This window comes from Triticum dicoccoides, chromosome 6A (assembly GCF_002162155.2).
Source record: "Triticum dicoccoides isolate Atlit2015 ecotype Zavitan chromosome 6A, WEW_v2.0, whole genome shotgun sequence".
Lineage (NCBI taxonomy): Eukaryota > Viridiplantae > Streptophyta > Magnoliopsida > Poales > Poaceae > Triticum > Triticum dicoccoides.
This window is the reverse complement of record NC_041390.1, coordinates 578,867,900-578,881,439: the sequence shown is the minus strand read 5'-3', so window position 1 is coordinate 578,881,439 and position 13,540 is coordinate 578,867,900. Positions and strand designations below refer to the sequence as shown.

At 50.4% G+C, this 13,540-nt stretch overlaps 2 protein-coding genes across 7 annotated transcripts in view; both read right to left on the bottom strand.

Moving 5' to 3' along the window:
• Positions 1-2,770, bottom strand: part of LOC119318106 (sentrin-specific protease 2-like) — a 5,333-nt gene extending 2,563 nt beyond the window's left edge. Inside the window, exons 1-6 of one of the 6 annotated variants that reach the window (XR_005153946.1) lie at positions 1,869-2,770; positions 1,726-1,774; positions 1,524-1,577; positions 1,133-1,217; positions 637-843; positions 350-535 (exon numbers count right to left, since the gene is read on the bottom strand). The gene's annotated coding sequence lies outside the window, so the exon portion shown is untranslated. The other 5 variants (XR_005153943.1, XR_005153944.1, XR_005153945.1 and 2 more) reach the window with 5 other exon arrangements.
• LOC119316011 overlaps positions 1-5,979 on the bottom strand; it is a 15,073-nt gene extending 9,094 nt beyond the window's left edge. Inside the window, exons 1-3 of the mRNA XM_037590417.1 lie at positions 5,836-5,979; positions 4,541-5,182; positions 4,120-4,180 (exon numbers count right to left, since the gene is read on the bottom strand). Coding sequence (XP_037446314.1) covers positions 4,120-4,180; positions 4,541-5,182; positions 5,836-5,979 — 847 coding nt within the window. The remainder of the gene's footprint in view (positions 1-4,119; positions 4,181-4,540; positions 5,183-5,835) is intronic.
• Positions 5,980-13,540: the final 7,561 nt, after the last annotated feature.

Genomic DNA, 13,540 nt, shown 5'->3' with positions numbered 1-13,540 from the left:
TACGTAGACTTGCTAAATTCCTCTAGTCATTCTACCACATAGGTATAGCGTGGCTTCGCCGCTGCAATAGACCAGACATGGGTAGATTTATCTGATCTAGGCGAGAGAAGACGGGGAGAACACGCACGATCGATGGACTAAACTTGGGGCGCAGTCACACAACATGCAACGATCGATGGCCTAAAAATGAGATCCAATTATCTCTTTTTTCTGGAAATTTTGTTTTCAGCTGTTTTGGATTTGACAAGATCCAATTTTCTAAATGAAGATTGAAGAGCAATCTATAATATCATAGTTCCTATATAATCGTAAAAGATAATAATCAGAAGAGAAGAAGAAATAAACTTACAAATTGAAGGGGTTCTCGTTCTGGTGTCGGATGGGACGCCAATCACAATCAGTACAGGTATAGCGTACAGCAATACCGGATGCCGACGGACGACGGCGTCGACGGGAACGGTGTGTCGCTCGCTCCTCACGGCTAAGATCGCTGACACCTGAGAAGGACGATTGACGAAGCTGCGGCAGACGGCGGCTGTGCACGGACAATGGTCATGGAGGCTGTGGAGGACCGAAGGAGGAGATATGGAAGCAAAGTCGAACCGTCAAAGAGAAGATCACATGATGCAGGCTTACACGTTCGCAACCACAGGCACTAATGCAATCGGGCCGTCCAAAGCTCCCATTGATATTTTTTTTAGCCCAGCCAAATGTCAAACAAAGTTGTACTGATCATAAGCTTCACCTTGTCAGCAGTTGGAGTTGGTGCTCCCAGAATATTCGCACATGAAACAAGTGTTGAAAAATCAGAATTTTGTCCAAACAGTCTTATTAAACCATCATCTACAAAGACAAGAAAAAGTAGTGCCATGATCAGTACAGCTGAAACTTAGAACAATAATGCTTCTAACATTAAGAAGTTGAGAAAGCAAAACTTCGAGGGCAAAAGTACAATCATGTGTAAGAGAAGCAAGCATGACATGAACATAGCTAACCAAATTCTGGAAGGTGTCATCTTTAGGACCAAATTATAGAGGAATAAATAGAACTTGAACACCATGTAATATCCTGTTCAAATCATAAATAAAGGGAGGGACATGTTGTGTGTATAGGGTAGAAAGCAATCAGTGACCTGAAAGCACCTCAGAGTAAGTGCTCGCTAGTCGCATCTACATTCCCTCAATCCTCAACCATCTGCCGTCATTCATGTACATCACCTAAAATATGTACCAATATAGCCAAGCCAAAGAGTAGTAGATGCGTGAGGTCAGTGTTGCTTGCCAACAAAAGATGGAAGGAAGGCAGTACCTAACTCCACAATGGAAACAGATGAATAACCAGTATCTGTATATATGTGGCATTACTAAGAATGGTGCCCATTAATCTAGGATACCAAATAAGAGGAATAATACTAACTTGGAGCACCTCTGACTGCAACAACTATATATATCATTATATTTCTCCACAATTCAGCATGTGCAAAGAACAACTGTAGTACTAACGCCACAAGTCCAAAGCATTACCTGTGGCTGTGTCGTATGAAATAACCTGGCCACAGCGGTGTACATTTGTGCTGCCTACACACACAAGACAAGCCTTGTAAGTAAATTATCCATTGCAAGAAAAAATAGGCGGTCCAAATAATTTAATTTAAACAGGTATAGAAGAAATCATAACATCAAAATTAAAATGCAATAATAAACATGGCTGAGAGAGAGAATTCACCCTCTCCTTCACCAACGTCTTCCTCTTCTTTTCTGTCTCACATCATTGCCTAGAAAAGCCATAAATTGACAAAATTGAAATTAGACTGTCAAAGAACTAAGTTAAGTATTGGGAAGGAAGATGGCGAGACGCAAATGGGCAACCCAGATTGCGGACGGTGATGGTGGCCAGCGAGTTGCATCCTCAAATCCATAGTGAAGCTCCGGCCTCGCTGCTCGTTCCCCCCACTGCCGTCCTCGTCTTCTTGTACATAACGACCATGAAGACCATGCCACCCCTGCTCCCCCATGGCCGCAACTGCCACCCAGTTCAGCGGCGGCAGATGGTGGATGGGGAGGCGTCGTCCTGCAGGAGAGAAGAGGCAGCAGGCGGCAGTGACCACTTGATGGAGCTTCGAGGAGAGAACCGAAGGGAGGAGGCGGCGGCGAGGTGGTGGTGGAGAAGAGGACGCGATGCTCGAGGGGGCGACCTCTGGAGCAGCCGTGAAGAGATGAGGAGGCCGCTGTAGAGAGGAGACAGAGGCATCCGGAAAGGATAGAGGCGGCGGCGGCGGTGTCCCCGGCGAGCGCCGCAAGGCCGTAGATGGTGGATTCTTCCCGGCAGCGCGTCTAGCTCGCGGACCATGGGGAGGAGGTGATGGCGATAGCGGCGTTGGGGCACAAGGCGCTGGCGGCGGCTGCGTGAGGGTGGAAAAGTGCAGGGAGAGAAGGGCAGTAGGTGGGCGACGGCGAAGGGGCGCGGCTGCGGAAGGCGGCGAAGCGGCGAGCGGTTGTGGGGCGGCGAACGGTGCGGTAGGAGGAGCAGGGAGCGAGAGGTCGAGGAGCAGGGGGTGAGAGGTCGTGCGGGCAGCGGTTTTTTCTTTTATTCTTTTGACTGCGGGGTAGGGTTAGCGATAGATGGACTGTTAGCGCCTTATTGCGTGGTTGGCAGCGTTAAACACATAATGATTAAGAGCCATTAGATTTTGATGATGGATCGATGTGATTGTTTGGATCTGCTCCTCTCTTTCTTTTATAGTAGTAGTAGATGCGGAGCTGAAGCAGGGTGCCGTACTCGAAGTTTCTACACCCATGCTCGCTGCAATTTTTGTAGTTGATGTAGTTACAGTAGTCGCTTACAACTCAAGGCTAGCGTCGGCAAGCACCTAAAATGTGATTTTTTTGGGGGATTGATCAGGGCCGGCCCTGGGGCATGGGCAGAGGGGCGACGGCCCAGGGCCCAGGCCGAAGGGGGGCCCATGATGTAGTACACATATAGTATAGCCCAGAAAAAATAGACAAGGAAAAAATTATGAAAGGAAGAAAACAAGATGGGCTCGGCCCATCGGATCGCCTGGTAATGCATAGCAAGGCGTCGCACATGCAAGTCACAGCCGCTCGATGCACGCGTACGTGTGAAACAAATCAATCGGAATGTCTGGCTTTCCCTTTCTTCTCAAAAATAAAAAAAAATCTGACTTTTTCCATTCGTCGCTCGTCGGTTCTTCTTCGTCGTCTCATCTACCCGTCGCTCTGTCGTTCCTCGCTCGGTGCCTCAGCCGCTCGTTGTCTCCACGGCATGCAGCAATCCGAGAACTCGGCCTTCCAGCAATACGGCAATAAATATGTATGCGAACGCAGGTCCGTACCCAATATCCATGTTCGGATGTTCCTGATCCATTCGTCCATCCCTAATTTCAGTAGTTTCTTTAGTATGTATATTAAACTATTCATCCCATGAAGTATCTATTTTTTGATGTATAATTTTCTAATTCAATCTTTCATAGTATGTATTCAACCATCCTAATTTTTTGTCATTCTGTGTACATGTCTAGGGTTCTGATCATCCGATCTATAAATTTTTACTTCGTTGTCTACTCTTTGCTTCGTAATATTAGGACATTAGCATGCCATGTTGCCTAAGAAGCATTTGTCGGGTGCTGGAAAAAAAAAGAAATACATCTGAAAATTCAACCACTGAAGGGTTCTTTGACAAAGTATTTTACATCTTCAAGTATTGTTGATGTCAGTGAAGAACATAGGCAAGGAACTAATCCCGAGCATGAAAATTCAGATGTTAAGGTCAATGAAGATTGTGAAAGTATACAGAGAAGCAAATAAATTTGTTTCCTATTTGAGGCAATCATGTCATGTTTGTTTTATTTTGCATTGTCCAACAACTATTGTAGTCAAATTTCAAACTAAAGATGTGTGGTCGAAAGTTAGTTTTTAGTATTATGCAAATGAAGTTATATATATGTATCACGCAAACACATACGTATAAATATGGCCTTAGGACTTAAAGGGCCCATGTCGTCGAGTTCGCCTAGGGCCTCCCGAAACACAGGGCCGGCCCTGGGATTGATGAGCTTTTGCTGGCCTTCATAAAACTGGGATAGAAGAAATGCTATCTTACCGAGTGTTGTGCGCAGGTCCTGCAATTGTTGTCTACTTGTAGATGGATCAGCATGCAGGCACTGCGTAATAAGAATTTGAACAGAAACTGTAACAAGGATTTGGACCGATCTAAATTTGTCAATTGAACTGAACTAAAAAATGAATTTAGTGGGCAACCTGGTGCATGTAGCTCCCGCTTGCGCAGGGTCCAGGGAAGGGTCCGACCACTTTGGATCTATAGTACGCAGCCTTTCCCTACATTTCTGTAAGAGGCTGTTTCCAGGACTTGAACCCATGACCTCATGGTCACAAGGCAGCAGCTTTACCACTGCGCCAAGGCTCCCCTTCCTGAAAAATGAATTTAGTTTTTTTAGTAATTGAACTGCTGGTCTTCTTTTATGCGCACTGAAGAACTGCTGCAGGGCAGAAAGAAAATATACCAGACAAGCTTTAAAAACCTCCACCCCGCTTCTGTCACCAACGGCCAGTAGGGCCACCACGGCGAGGAGGGCGGCCCAGATCCCTAGCTTGTGGACCGAGCGGTTGGGCGGCGGCGACGCAGCCGTGGGGCCTCGGGGAAAGGGGGAGGCGGCCGAACCTCGAGGAGAAAGGCGGATGGAGCGCGGTGACGAAGGCGACCGGACCACAGTAGCAAGGCGAATAGACCGAGGAGTGCGAGGAGGCCGGAGCGCGGGGAGGGAGGACGCTGGAGCGCGGGGAGGGAGGAGGCCGGAGCTCGGGAGAGGGAGGAGGCCGAAGCTCGGGAAGGGAGAGGGCCGGAGCGCTAGGAGAGAGAGGGCCGAAGCGCGGGAGAGAGAAGGCCGGAGCGCTGGGAGAGAGAAGGCCGGAGCGCTGGGAGAGAGAGAAGGCCGTTGTTGCAGGCCGGAGCGCGGGGAGAAGGCGGCGGCCGGAGCGGAGGGAGAGGGCGTCGGTGTGCGATTGAGGGATGTGGTGGGGTTCGCGACGGAGGCGCGTGGGTAGGGTGGGGCGGTCGGACGGCAGCAGCAGCGCGTGGGTAGGGTGGGGCGGGCGGACGGCCGGCGGCAGCGTGTGGGTAGGAGACGGGTTAGGTTGGGGGCGGGCTAGGGAGTTTTGTGGTCTGCGTGTCACGACCTTATAGGGACCGATGGTAATAGAATATTATTCTGGGTGAGGAATAGTTATTCTTCACCCCCCTCTATTTTATCATCAATACACCGTAATTTTACGTTCCGTAAGTTTTATCTTATTTCCGACGCAAAAATAGACCGTAAGAAAATATATTATCGCCGTAAAAAATATTTTATGTTATGTAAAATTACAAACATAAAAACATAGCCTAAAATACACATAAACTGCAAATGTTTTTGTCTTATGACCTATATTTTTATTTTTCTTATGTCAAACTTTACATAGTGAATCATTAGAAATGTAACTATTTGAATTCTAAACGTAATTTAATTATGAAATGATCGTAAGATTACCTCGGGTGGAGAATAACTTATTCTACACCCTGGGTGATGAATAGTAACATTATATATAGGAGTATTTGTCAGCATGGGTGAGAATTACTAGTTTGTAGGTGTAGCCTTATTGCTTCTATTCTGCGCGCGGGTGTCGGCACTGGCCAACACTATCATGAACCGCGGTTACAAAAGCGCGATCTTTGGGTATCTTACAAGGAAAGAAAGCGGCGGTCCATTGCACCCGTGGAACAAAAAGCTACGCCGGCGCCTTTCTCCGGCCCGGGGCACACCTTTAGCGCCGCCTGATGGTACCCTTGATGAAAAACAAATCCACCACTAATTCCGTGCACGGAGCGACAGCGATCGCTGTCACACAATTCCACGGCCGTACGTCGGCTCGTCACGCTCCTTTGCTCACCGGCCCACCATCGCATCCTGCCACGCTAGTCAACCGCGCCCGCTGGCCTCTGCTTTGTGTTGTGCACTTGTGCTGTGTGCGGCGCCATGTTTTTCTTTTCAAATCAAGCCACCGGACACCTCCGCACGAATGCACCACGTACTAGTATCTTGCAGCCATCATTCCCTCCCCGCGATCGAGCCCTCCACTCCGCTCGCACTGATTGCCATTTGCCTCCCGCCAGTCCACCGCGCGCGCGCCCGCCGGCCGGGCACGATGTCTCCGCGACGCTGCGCCGGCCGCGTCCCGCCGCCGAGCAGGGAGCGGGAGCACCACCCGTCCTTCTCCGCGGCGCTGCTCGACGCCATCTACCACTCGCTCGACGCCGACGCCTGCGCGCCCGCCGGGGAGCTCCGCCGGGCCAACGTGTCCCCGTTCGAGATGCCGTCGCCGCCTCCTAGCCGCCACCGCCGTCCTTCCACCGCCTCGTCGACGTCCGTGTCCTCTGCACGGTCACCTCGGCCTCCAAAGCCGCCGCGGCCATGCCGCGTCCTGCCCCACCCGCAAGCCCCGTCGCTTCTCTTGCCGCCGCCGCCGCCGACATCGATGCCAGCGCCGCCAGCCGTGGAAAGCAAGGAGAATAGGAAGATCAGGAGGAAGAAGAGAAGCAAGTCGGCGACGTTCGCGTGCCTTCTGAACGCTCTGCTTTGCAACAGGAAGCCGCCGGCCAGGTCGTCGTCTGTTGACGCGACGGCGATGACGGCTCTGCCGCCGACAGTTGCGGCAGAGCCGGCGTCAGCGAGGTCGATTCTGTCTTCTCGCGCTTCCCGGCGAGACTCGGCGGCCGCCGCTGGCGGGTTTCTGACTCCGGGGAGGCGGGCCGTGAGGTTCTCTCCGGCGGTGGAGGTCGTGGTGGACGAGGAGGAGCACGGACATGGAGCCAGGACGACGGGGAGGCTCGGCGACGCTAGCGGGGGCGGGACGGAGTCGTCGGCGGCTGCTGATGCTGAGCGGAGGGTGGAGGAACTGCTGCGCGCGCTGAGCGTGGCGGAGGAGAGGGAGCGGGCAAAGGAGAGTAGCGAGTCCAGCTCCGACCTGTTCGAGCTCGAGAGCTTGCAGCCGGCGCTCGCCGACACCGAGTTGGCCCGGACGACAGTCGCCGCCGCGGCCGGACTGGCACCGCCGAGGCGTCGCGTTCTCCTAGACGAGATGGTTGTACAGTCGTCGATCGACGATCCTGCCTTGGTAGTTCGATCGATTGATGGATCTCTCCGTGGAGCATTTGTGCGTTGAGTTGAGCGTGTAGATGCCTAGAGTAGATGGCATGTCAATGTAAAGTTGTCTTGCACTGCACATGGTTCCATCATCCATGGCCCAAATGTGATGCATCATGCACGGAAGGAGGTTACACTTGCATTTTTGTTAACTTGAGTGAGAAACAAGACATCCGAACATCATTTTTCACTAGGCTATCATCACATACTATATACTCCGAATCGCCAAAAGAAAGGAGCAGTATAGATTCATACTAGAAGCATACGCGCGGTTTGCTGCGCCATCTACTTTTCCGTCGTTTATTTGTTTGCTTGTTAATTCACATATAGATTCTTTGTTGCTCTATTTATCGGACGGGCGTTGTTGTTCATTTTATGGGCATGTTGTGTTCTTTTTAAACCTTGCATGGTGAGATAAAATTCTGAAAGAATCCGCTGCTTTTTCGGCCTCAAGCCAGAATGAATTTGAATCAGGTTGATAAAGAAATGATGAAAGAGGGAGATGGAGGAGAGGCCAGGAGTTGTGACACATATCTTGTGGACCATGGCGTGTTGAAGAAGGCGAGCAAGTCCTGAATACAGGGTCGTCCCTGTTGAGCGCCGCTGCTAGCCATGCCGGCCTACCTCACCGCTTGCTCTTCCATGCCCCGCGCATCACCATTGCTTGACGTTAATTGCCGCCACGAGAGAAGGGGAGAACGATGGTGAGATGGGCGGGGCATGCGGCGCGATGCTGGACTGGCAATGCCGAGGAGGCGGTGATGGGTCAGGCTGACGGCGCCCGGGCGGTGTTCTATCACTTTGACATGCATGGATAGTCAGCCACATCACTAATTTCCCTTATACAAAATGTACATGAGCAACAGGTAGGAATGAGGATGTCCTGGACTCATGGGCATATGAACCCGCTTTATAAATATGCATTTCAAACGTGTTTTACAATGTTAAAAATTTCGAAACAAAATTTCATGCATACATCTTCGCAACATGTGTGCGCAGCACAAAATTTTGTAAAAAGTTTTTTTGGTTTGCCTCTGCGAGAAGACAAATTTCAGTGCTTCTAAATGTCGTTTCACCGCACTATTTTGTCTTTTTGTACAGGTCAAAGAAAGAGTTGTTTTTTCATGAAACTTTTTGCGCGCCCGTAGAATGTGAATACGTATGCGTGATTTTTCTTTCAGATTTTTTGGCATTTACAAATGAGTTTTTTTATAGTGGGTTCATATATCCATGGGTTCAACCATATACTTTCCCGAGAGGTATCCTATTCTTTCCCTATCAAATGTACATTATCTACACGTAACTTTTTTTCTCACAAAAAATAAGTGATGCATAACCCACGAAGTATCGGACACATGTAATTAGATTGTAATTGGATGGTTGACCCAAACGGCAAACAGTACCACAACTCACTAACTTGCGTTGTCCATTTGACCCTCGCAGCCCGAGCGCTCACAGATCTCACATTCCAGGGTGCTTAGATACTCCCTCCGTTTTTATTTAGTCCGCATATTAGCTTTGGTTAAAGTCAAGCTTTGTGAACTTTGACTAAGTTCATAAACAAAAATATTAACATATACAATAAAAAATCAATACCACTAGATTCATTATTGAATGTACTTTCACATCATATAGATTTGTTATGGTAATGTTTATATATTTTTCTATAAACTTGGTCAAACTTTGCAAAGTTTGACTTTGGTCAAACCTAATATGCAGACTAAATAAAAACGGAGGGAGTACTCTAGTGACTAGAAGGGGACGCGCGGCGTCAAAGGTCATTTATTGTGTGAGGATTTCTTGTGGTCGCAATCCTTTTTTCAATGATATAAGCAATTCCGAATTGGGAAATCCATTTACTTGCTTATACTGGAACTTACAAAATTGCATATTGGAACATATCTACAAAGTCTATGCTGCTTAGAGCAACTTTAACGGAGTCGTCATATTGGCAACCACCGCAGAATGGGGCGAGAGAATTTGGGACACACGGGTGCGGGGCACCGAGTCTCTCGCGCATGCTTTTTCTTTTGGTTTTTGATTTTCAAGCTTTCATATCTTTTGATGGCTAATTCGCCTTACAGACCACGCCCTTCCCATTTGGGATTGTCCCAAAACTTTCCTTCGGCGCGTTCCTCTTTGGTCTCGTCGGAGAAAGGTTCGCGAGTAGGGCCATGACATGGCCTCTTAGAGTTCATTCGTTGTAGGAGGTGTCTATTCCATGTTGCTTCTTTGTCCCCTTTATGAGAGCTAATAATTAAAGGATACTCTCTAGGTGGACTTCTCAAAGGTCACTTGTGAGAGCCTTCATATAATGTGTCCCAGTAGCGTCACGTGTCACACATTGGACGCTCCCTCCCTGCCCCTCCCCATTTCCCCTAGTTTTCTTTGATTTTTTTTTCAGGTTTTCTCATTTTTCAGCTTTTTTTAATTTCTTTTTCACTGTTTTGCGGGTGTTTTTTTTCAGGAGAATATGTATACATGCTTCCTCGTTGGGAAAATTCAACCCTGCGGGAGCACAAATTAGTTTCATTTGAGAGAATGAAACAGTACATTTTGGAACTTGGAAGCACATGCTAGTTCACTTTGCATGCACATTCTCTGCCTAAAAATGCCTAAAAAAGGTTCGTCGAAACCCATTAACATTGGATCTAGTTTCAAAAGAATTGACTCGAGAAACTCAGCCATGAAAACAAATTTGTTATTTGGACACACGATTCAAGAGATATATCGTTTTGAAAGGATGGATCTACGAAAAAGTAGAAACAAACTCACCAATTCCTTCTGCATGTGAGAGAAAAAGTCATCTAAATTCTCATGTTGCGACTAGTGGCGCACATATGATGCACCACTTCTCGATTAAATGAGAGTGACATTTGCAAAGGTTATCGCTTAACTCATGACTTCATCCCTTTACGTCTCATCTATCAGTCATCCCCATTAACTGCATATATATTTTCGGCTGGAAGTCATCGTCCAGCCCATACAAACAAATGGAGGCCCATTTTTCTTAAGGAGCTGATTTTTTTTAGGAACCATTAAGGCCCATTATAAAAACCATTTACATTCGCATGCTATGATTAGCTCAGTTGTCTATTTCTTCTCACATGTATCGAATTCATCATCATCATCAATCTTGCCCTAACAGCTATTCTTTTGATTGCGTACCATTAATCGAGTGATTATTGTCATCAATCATCATCGCCCACTGGTCCTTTGACAGATAGACGACAGCACGAGCCAATACTACGCGTTGGCAGCACACACGCTAGAGCCAGGTAGGGCGCCAAAGGCGTAGACGTGACATGCATGCTGCATACACATATCACCCAGTCTGCAGACCAATACAACCTGCATGCTCAATCACACGGTTCTCGTGACCTCCGAATAATTCCGATCATCCTGCAGTGCGTAGGGATGAGCGTGTGTTCGTATGTGTAGGATCTGCACGCGAATCCCCTGTAGCTGAGCCTGCGTAGATCATGCATCGAGGGCATAGGAGTGCGGCTAGTTTGTGCCTGAACGCCTACCTGCGCAACTGTACGCACGCAGAGCAGAGAGTAGGAATGCAGGTACCACACGCAACAGCCAAGAACAGGGACGCAGATTCGGGAGGTTAGGGCATCTCGAGCGCAAACCCTCTAAGAGCATCTCTAACACGCGCCGCGCAGCGCGTTAAATTATTTTTACAGCCCTGAAATAGTTATTTTTAGCGCGTATGAGGGCTCTTGCTTCAAGAGGCGCTGCAAAATAAGGCGGGGCGCTATAACTCCAGCAGGCACTGCAAAATTCAGCGCGCGCGAGCAGCCGGTGCTAGGATGCAACACATATGAAAAATATGAAACAACATATAGATTAAAACGATACAGATAAATATGATACATAGTTCAAGCCCAACACCACAATCTAGTCAATACAATACAAATAAATCTAGATAAAAACGATACTACGATGCAAATATAGTAGATTTTACGTCAACGATAAACTAGTAAACTACTCCTCGTTGTCTTCCTCCTCGGTGGTGTAGTCCGACGACAGAAACGCATCCTCCCACCGAGGATCATTGTCGTCCCAGGTTGATGCAGGTCCGAGTTCGCCCTGGGCTTCCGCAAGTGCCTTCCGCTCACGCCTCTTCACCCGTTCCGCGGCTCGCATGGCCCTCCTCTGCGCCCAAAACTCGTTCTCGGCGGCGACACCCTCCGGGAAGCGCTCACGCCACACCGTCATGGCGTGCTCATCCGCACCGGTGATGAGGAGGCGCGCCTCCTCTGGATGTGGCGGTCCTCCACGGTGACTAGCCCCGGGGGAGGCGCGAGGTCCTGCGCCTGCTTGCGCGTCTGCGCATCCGAGAAGTTCATATGCGCCCGTGGCCTCCCGAGGCGCCACGTCGCCGCGTGGTCGGGCGGCCTCATGGGTGGTCTCGAACGTCCCGAGCCTGAGGTGTGTATCACCGGAGCGGATCTCTGCGTAATACACGCCGGAGGGGCGGGCGCGGACGCTGCAGTAGCCGGAGCTGCTTCGGGTGCGCGTCAGCATGGCGGCGGTGGGGTGCTGGAGGCGAGGAAGAAGGGCGCGGCGGCGGCGGGGCACCGGCAGAGGCGAGGAAGTAGGGAAAGAGAGGTGACGGAGACGGCGGTTGGCGGGCGCCCGCACGCGGTTTTTATAGAGTGCGCTGGACGCCGCGCGCCAAAACTTCCACGTGCGTTTCCACTTTTTCACGCGCACGCCGTTTTCTTTTGTGTGCCGGACTTTCTTGCACCCGCTGGAGCGCGCCAAACCGGCTCGCGCGAGCAAAAAACTGTCTTTTTCCCGCGCGCACCATATCTAGCGTGCCTGTTGGAGATGCTCTAACCGCCGGCATCGGATCGCATGGTTCTTTTGTCATGTAACGTGGTCTTGTATAAGTTTATTGGCCGGTCCGAACGTTCTTTTTCATGTAAACCGGAAGCAAACTGAGGAGGGGGGATGGGGGCTGCTTGTGGGTGTTCGAACAACTGCAACGCGCCATTCAACAACCCTCTCCCTCGCTCGTGCATTTTCCCAACCGAAGCGGTTATCTGCATTCATGCCGCTCTAGAGCAGCATTGACGCCAGCCCAGAACGAACGTAACCTCTCACTGGCGCCAGCATTGAAGCAGCTCGCCAGCCGAGAGCGCTGTCCACACCGCATCCCCAGTGTCTGCGCTTGTTTAGTGCCTGGGAGACGGGACGAGATGAGTATCTACCACATTCAAACAGATTGCCCGTTTGTCCGTTTGCGCCATTAAACAGACACATCGGCCTACAAACCAACTTTGGCACCCGCACATTGGCACACCCACACGTTTGAGCTCACTGGCATCCACTATTTAAAGGCAGCCACTCCCGGCTCAATCCACACCACACTAAGTCCGTTCCACATCTTCCTCCCGTGCACTACATCCACCATGATCGCAAGCTGGAAAGCTTTTCGATGAAGCAAAAGCATGGGGTGGCCGCCCTTGCAGCCACTTGGCAGATCTGTCATGCCATGCGAATAGAGGCCGGCAGAGGTCTCCGACAACAACCGGGCGCTAGTCCATGCCGGCTTCACCATCAAGCAGGCATAGACGCACTTCAATGCCGTCATGGCGGAGAAGCAGCCGGTGTTGCCGCCTATATCAGTATTCCGGCAGGCTCAGGGAGGATCAGAGGTACAACCTCTTTCTCCTTGAGCAGCACCGGCTTGCAGAAGGCCAAATCTACAATGAGCATGAGAGCCAGAAAGCTGTGGCAACCATGGTCGCGGTGAACCCCAACTTCATCGCCGAGGAGCGGGCGCTCTACGAGGTCGCGCACGCTCACGCCGCCCCCGCAACGCGGTCAATGTGCAACCCAATGCGGAGGCGTAGCAAGACACGGAGGTGGCGCCGACGATCACGGACAAGAGCCTTGCCAACGAACTTTCATTGTCGCCGGTCGCACAAGGAGCGAGCCGCCCTGTCCACGTTCATCGTCGACCTCACGTTCACCAGCGATGGACATGTCACGGACTCCAACGAGGGAGAGGAGTGCATTGGAGGCGGCGGGGCCTCGAGTTTCAAGTGGGTTGATCCGTCTCCCACGTTCTACTCTTCCTTGCCAACAAGCACGAGGTCCAACATGTTCGGGCCGCCGGAGAGCAACGACATGTTACGACCGCTCGACCCGGTGATGCTCTACGCGGACTAGTCATCGTCCGTGAGGACGTACTACGTCCAGCCGCAGCCTTGGGACGTGGTGGACCTCCATGCCCCGCCACCCTTGCTCTGCACCTCGCTAGCATTGTACCTCCAAGGCTCCAAGAGCCGCACTCGTCAGAGTCAT